Source organism: Asparagus officinalis, chromosome 1 (genome assembly GCF_001876935.1).
Source record: "Asparagus officinalis chromosome 1, Aspof.V1, whole genome shotgun sequence".
NCBI classification, from domain to species: Eukaryota; Viridiplantae; Streptophyta; class Magnoliopsida; order Asparagales; family Asparagaceae; genus Asparagus; species Asparagus officinalis.
Genome location: NC_033794.1, coordinates 90,969,198 through 90,976,727, shown reverse-complemented (window position 1 = coordinate 90,976,727; position 7,530 = coordinate 90,969,198). Strand labels below are relative to the sequence as shown.

The window sequence follows — 7,530 nt, the reverse complement described above, 5'->3', positions numbered from 1 at the left end:
TAAACAGGTTTTAAGTCAAAAACGGGCAAACCATTAGTTTAAGCTAAGAATCCTTTCCTAGCTAACCTTACATATTAGAATTCTTAGATTTTTGACACCCATAAAAAATACCTTCAAGCAAGCACCCATTTTCTTTCATCAGCTTTTTGCATATCTTTCATCAGCTTCGAGATCATCTTGTTCAGTAGAAACACCTTCAAGCAAGAACCCACTTTCTTTCTTCTACCATGAATTCTTATATATATTTTAATTCTTAATCTTGAATGTATTTCCATCCATGTTGATAATCCATATTTTCTTGTATGCTATATGATCGTGTACACATAGAAATTTCAATATAGAACATGCACATATGATTCTTCTAACCTTAGAACCATAGAATTCTGAGAAAAAACAGTAAACCTAGTTTTATGTTAGTTTGTATTGGAAATAATTGTCATAATTAATTTTCCATGAATATACCAAGTTTTATAAAGTGTTAAAGAAGTCGTATCGAATCCTAGATTGTGAAAATCTTATTTTTGCACACCAAAGATCCATGTTCATAATTGCAATGCATGCTAGATTTGTATTTTTGTATTAAAAAAGGTATAGAAAATTATTCCTAAGAATAGTATCAGAAAGGTACGAGAAGACCCTAGGTTGAAATCTGAAAAATTTACTGGATCCAAATTTCAGGCATCTGGTTCAATATTTCAGACATCTGGTTCAAGCTTCAGACATCTAGTGAATTTCGCTTGTCTCTGCATTCATTTTTTTCTGGTTTTGGTTCTCTGTCGTTCAGGATCAAATGTCCAGTCCTAGATGTCAAACATCTGGTTCACAATCCATATGTTTGGTTTGATGATTCAAATGCCTGAAAACATGCACATCTTGTTTTATTTTGTGTAATGAGTCGTTTGATTCCGCAACTTCTTCATATGACTTCCGTTCCGTTGATGTTGAAACTTTGTGAACATCTTCGTTAGTAAGTTTTGAGTATATTCAATATTTTATTTAGTATTTTTGAGTTACATTTTCATAATTATCTAGTTAAACCAAAATTATGAAAATACGATTTTTCTTTTGAAATTGAGTCTTTAGCCCAAACTCAACACCAATCTATTATCAATATGAAAATGAGTTTCCTTACAATGGTGTGGGCTACATGTTACGATCACTCTTGTGATAATGTTTTGACTGTAGATGGTAATAATTATGCCCTTAAAGATTACACGTGCAACTCGTGGGATTTAAGAGTTTAAATATCATACGCTTGTCTCAATCAACATGGTAAGGTTTTAGCTGAGAAGGTGGTGGGTTCAAGAGGTGCAAACTAGTTGCCTATAGGTTTGTGAAAATTGCACCTTGAGAAGAGATAACATCAGCGGATAGTTAAAAACCTGATTTTTTAAACTATTTGAATTTGTATATTCAAGTTAGGTATTGAGTGTCGATGTATGAAGTGTGAGTGTGGGGATTTGCAACCATCATGTTTTTGTGTTTGATTTTCTCATTCGATAGTTAGCCATACAATCTAGAAAAATCTAAGATTAGATAACATCGTGTATAATCGCCTTAAAATGAGTTGATGTGAAAATATTAGGTTTTAATTGGGGGAGAATAAATAATAAATTAGATTTTAATGGTAGAAAAGTTGTTGAGGAAATGAGTTCACTGTTAATGAACTGTTGGAGAAGAAGAGAGGGGGATCTTCTTGCGGTTGCAGTGGGGAGATGTCATACGATAGTGCTCTTTTTAGCCTATACATCCATCATAAAGTAATGTTCTGCTTAGTTTCCAAAAGCACAACTTATAAATTTACTAAAAAAAGAAGAGAGAGAGAGAGAGCTCTTGGCAGAAAATCATATTGGCAGATTTTAGCTGTTTCAATAATTGTGAAATAAGTAAATGTAAATTATACAAGTGTACATAAAGTCCCTTCAAGGTGTTCTATCTAGACTAACATTTACAGCCGGTGTCAAACCGGAGCAGTCCAAAATTGCCATAATAGATATAATCTATATAAGGCATGGCATTCACAAGTTTGAACACTCTCATACAGCAGACTTTAGCTTGTTTACTGCAGACAGAAGAGAAGAGTTTCCTTCACAAGCTTCCTTCAATAGATCGAGTCTTCTTCCGCTTTCAGTTTCGTACAGTTGCGCATCTGGCAAGGGCAATTTATATCTAAAAAATCTCAATAGCATTCCCTGTAAAACATTCAAACGGAAAACAGAAGTTTGTTAAAAACCCATTTTATTCAAACCTTAAACCAAAATCTACCATACAACTCCGGATGATCCTTCACCTCTTGATGTCGCTTCTGCAAATAGCTGCGAAGAAGAGACCTTGCCAACTTACGCTGCAATGATGATTTCTCAGAGGCGTTAAGGTTGAAAACAAAAGAAGAAATGTGATGCATAGCCAATGTGAAACTGATGGTTTCTCGAGTGGTAGCTCTATCGAGAGCTCCTGAACTCCATGATTTAACATATGCCTCCAAAATCCCTTCATCTTCCTGGCAAAAGGTAAGAAGTTAGTTCCACTTCCACAAAGGTACAGGAGATAAGACAACTTGCTTGACCACGAGTTACAGAATGGTAAGCGGTATGGTAACAATTAACGGGTAAGAACTAAACAACTTAAAGAGAGACTCGTCTTTCTATGAATGTCAGGTAGCAGATGAACTTATCTTTCCTTGACAGGCTACATATATTTCAACCAAGACCATGAAGCTGATGCAAGGGTGCAACGACTTTAATGGTTAGCCTAAATTTCACAATTCCCCAAAGGCATTGTAGGAAAACCAAAAACTATTGCAATTTCAAACTAAAAAAAATCGAAATTAACTGCATTTCGTCTCTAAATATAGGCACAATTCTTGACATATATGAGGCTGTTACTGAAAAGGACTACATTTAGTTCTTGACATAGCTGCTTATGATTACAGGAGAAATACACAAGTTTTAAGACAGCACAAGATATTATATCAGCAAATCATGTAAATCTTGTAATGTAAGAGAATTATATTTATTTTCATCACCATTTAAATAAAAAGGTTAATTGCGGATAGACCCCCTGTACTATCACGAATTGTGGATAGACCCTTTGTAATTCTATTGTCGCAGATAAACCCCCTGAGTGAATATTTTCTTACTCTTCTACCCTCAAGAGAGAGAAAATTGTTTTTCTTTTGATAATAGACCAAAAGGGTAAAAAGGTCAAAAGAATTTCACTCAAGGGGTCTATCTGCAACAATAGGACTACAGGGGATCTATCAGCAACTGGGCAATAGCAGAGGGGCTTCATCTGCAATTAACCCTAAATAAAATAGAGGCGATGAATTTAAGAGATCTACACCAAACCTCAACAGGCATCAGGTATCCTTCAGGTTCACCAAGACACTTCTCTAACGGTGGCAAGAGCTCAAGGACACGGGCATTAGATAATGCATTCCATGCAGCAAGCCTCACTGGCTGCTCAACAGATTGGTGCAAATAAAGTCCTACCTGCCTTCCAAATATTATATCACCATAAGATATAGCTCCAAATTGCTCCACAAGATTCTCAACAAATGTAGTATAGCTTCCATGAATTTGTGTTTGGAAGTTCAGATATTCCTGATTCCTGTGTGGATGTTCAATATCTCTATATCTCAACTTCTCGAGATGTTGGCCATACAGTTCTTGTAGAGCTTCAAACACATCCCTACTTTCTTCGTCATCAAGAACATCCATATTAGCATGCAAAGACATAGATAAGGCATGAAGCTTCCAGACTAGAGAAACACCAGAAACTGGAGACTGCTGATCATCAGAACTCAGAAGATGAGACACTGACTCAAGACCTAATAGAAAGAAAAGTCCACTCTTTGCCACATCACGAACATTAGTAGATAAGCTAGTAGTTCTTGTCCCAATACTACAGATTGCACTAAGAAACCAATGCCCTGGAAGAGGTAGTCTTTGGCGTGCCCACTCTATTAGCAAACAACTGCCATCTGAAATTTTGGACGCGCCCAAAATTTCTTCGTCTTCATGAATTGTTTCAAGAATATTACTTTTACTGGGTTTCTCATGATTGTTGCTGCCTCTGTCCTCTTTTACCGATGATTTCTTTTTTATACTTATCCACCTGTTTCTGAAATGCGATTTTAGAACCTCACTGAAAGAACCGTAGTCAACTTCCTTGTACTGCCAGTCAAATGACTTGCGACCTTTACCACGTTGAAGAAATGAATGTATACATAGACTAAGATATTTGAGAACAGGAGCTCGGAGCAGTACATCTAGTGCCTTCTCCAAGGTACCTCTATCTCTAGGTCCTGTAATCAAACATACTGCAAGAACAGAATTAATTCTTTGTGAAGCAACGGTCAGTCTAGCAGAACTTTCAGAATTCATCATGCCTTCGATAAGTGCAAGGTCTTCCTCGATAATCGTCGATAAGAATTCAAACAATTCTATGATCAAATGTGCATCCATTTGTGCTAGAAAAACATCCAAGGACCAATATCCTCCCTTTGGGGCACCCCAGCCAAATCCTATTCCAGGGGCAGGTCCTCCTCTGCCAAATGTCTCAGCAGACTGCACCAAGAGCCATTCTTCAGAAACCGTGTTCATGAAAACAGACAGGATACCCATGAAGTCATTTTTAGCCCATTTAACTACACCTTCCTCTAATATCTTCCCTGCTCTTTCTGACCTATCAACATCCGAGGGCCGAGAATAGCACACATTTTTCGCTCCCTCAATACAACGATCAATTGAAAAAGCAAGCCGCAATAATCCATGAAGGCAGCTTACAGAAGATAATGATGCACCGATATCACTTTGTTGTCTCAAGTAACAAAGGCCATCCACCAAAGAGCCACCTCCAGTAGGGAACTCTACAGGTTTCACATCTCTCGGAGCAAGGAAACTCAGAAACCCATTTCTGATAATCTCCAGGCTGATTTGAGGAACAAATTCAGGAAGCCATGGTAAATGAGTAGATTTATTGTGCATTCTATCAGTTCCAATGGGGGCTATTCTGTCAAATATACTAGCAAGCATGTGTAGTACTGCTGAGATCACCCAAGTCAATGAACTTGCAGAAGGATCAAGGGCATTCATACTTCTCTTGTGACAACCAACAACAGAAGATACAAATGGAATATTCTTCAATGTTAACCATCCCATAGCTAAGTCGACCATTGGGATCACATGACTCCAAGACCAAGCTTCAAGGTTAGCATCAGAAGTATCCATGGCTTGTCTCTTTAGCTGATCCACTGAATGGAGAATTGGTAGCCTTTGAGCTAAAGCCTCCAGGACAAGGTATCCTTCCCTTGTGATGGAAGCAAATTCGGCAAGAACATGGTTCTCAATTAGTTTATCAAATGCGGGAACACCCAGCCACAAACACATAGCAGGGAAGAAATCTGCAAAGTAAGTTATGCAATACCCATAACAAATACAAACTCTCCAAAGGCGTAATTGCTCAACCATCAAGTTGGATGTGAGTTTACACTGCTCCCTTCCAGTTTCAACCCAATGCTCAAGGGTAAATGCACTTCTATACCATTGCCACATTGCCTGCTGGAAAATTCCACGTTTCACAAACTCCGAGCAGGTTTGCTTGTTGGATTGAAACAAGACCTATATATATATATATATAAAGGGTATGATAAATTAGAGAATCCATGACTAATCTGCAATCCAGTTAAAAAAGACAGCTAAAGCAATAAACAAAGTTGGTACTCCTCTACATGGCTGACAATGTTCAATCACGATCACAAAATCAAGATCCAGTAAGACGCAAGAGATAAAATAGCTTATAAAAATAGCATATAAAAACTTACCATAGATGAAGACTTTCCATACTGTTTGGTTCATGACCTTTTCATTAGCTCAGCTTCATTAGAGTGACCGGGAAACTTATCCATTTAGGGAATTAGTATGGGCAGATTCCATATTTCATTAGTAATCATCTTGTCTATGAGCTTATAAACTGTCTGATCAAATGTGCTAACCTCTTTCATTATCGATGAACTGTTGCCATCAACCCTCTCTTGCACAGATCCAAAGTCATAATTCAATACCAATTCAAGTACTGATGTGAGATTAGCAATTTACTGTAACTGCAGCCTTAACTCATAGTTACACTTTGTTGTAATCCCTTTTCAGGAGAGATGACACTTGCTTGTAACTACACTGTTATTTCTTTAGGTACTTCAGTTCACCAATCTCAATCATTAGGAATAAAGGCTTTGCTATTGGCCTTACTTCAATTTCATTCACTGTTTAATGGAAGTGATATTCATGCAATTGCAAACTCCATTGGTGAAGTTTAAATAATTGACAGGTGGACTTTTGACATATATATCCTACTGGACAGCCTCAGAACTGAGAGAATGATGAACTTCAACCTAAAGGAACAGCTAGCTGTTATACAGTAGACACTGTAAATATACAAAGAGAACCAAAAAGATAGCGGTCCCCCCTAAATCAAAAGGACAAAAGAATATACATGCATGGATCATAAAACAGCCACGCCAATATATCTGAAGAAATTTGATTGTTTTTTCCCATAATCACATTTGTGGTTATCATTAGCTTTATTGCTGACACTGCCTAAAAATAAAGATATAACGAGGTTTTTATTTTTTATAATGGTGCTATTTCCAAAAGAACATAAAAATTATGTGGTATTTATATGAAATATGCTGGATGAATATCATTATCTTATCTCCTTGCCGAGAGATGAATCAATTTTATCTACTCTGCAGGCTGGGCAAAACTAACAATCTATGGAAATATGTGTTCATATTGAGACAGCATGAGAAAATGGCTTACTTTAACTGAAATGAAAGTAAGGAGAAAGTACAGGGATCCCAACAAAGAAAGAAAAACGTGGCAATAAAATGTGAGAACAATAAAGTGATGGAAGAAGGTGGGAAGTTACAGAAACAAGGTCTCACATAAGTAACTAATAGGAGAGTTCACATCTCATGAAATGCATCTAAATATGACACAAAGTAGGTTTTGAATTTATATGTCGACTTGTTTACATGTTGCAATTAAGAAGCGATGGAATGAACTGGGACTTAGCAGCAAGTCAGAAATGTAAATAAATATCTTGTTCAATTCCTATACAGGTAGCCCTGAAACATGTCGACTTCAGCACTAAAGTTGTAGTATGCTAGCATGTACACATAAATACAAACCTGAAACGATGGAACTGAACCAAATAGCTCAAAGTAAGAGCATAGAATCATGCAACTAGAATAAATATACCATTCACATAAATGAAAGACTTCTAGGCCAATCTCTTTCAAGTTAGGGGGAAAATCTCACTTTTAGAAGGATAATCGCTTTTATCTGAACTGGAATTTCTGCTGTTCCGTGCTTGGTGTATATCTTAATAACAGTTTCAATGAGCCTTGGGCATCTCATAATTGCATCCGCACTTGTAAGGGAGTGTCTTGCTAAAGCTATAAGTATGGAAAGCAGACATTCTTCTAATGCCGCGAGGGGATCCATCTGTATCCAAAACATTGATCCAAAT

At 37.0% G+C, this 7,530-nt stretch overlaps 1 protein-coding gene across 1 annotated transcript in view; it reads right to left on the bottom strand.

Annotated features, from left to right (window-relative positions):
* Positions 1,834-7,530, bottom strand: part of LOC109827879 (transcriptional elongation regulator MINIYO) — a 12,505-nt gene continuing 6,808 nt past the window's right edge. Inside the window, exons 7-10 of the mRNA XM_020394903.1 lie at positions 7,320-7,505; positions 3,348-5,621; positions 2,291-2,500; positions 1,834-2,192 (exon numbers count right to left, since the gene is read on the bottom strand). Of these exons, the coding sequence (XP_020250492.1) occupies positions 2,037-2,192; positions 2,291-2,500; positions 3,348-5,621; positions 7,320-7,505 (2,826 nt within the window). The 3' untranslated portion in view covers positions 1,834-2,036. The remainder of the gene's footprint in view (positions 2,193-2,290; positions 2,501-3,347; positions 5,622-7,319; positions 7,506-7,530) is intronic.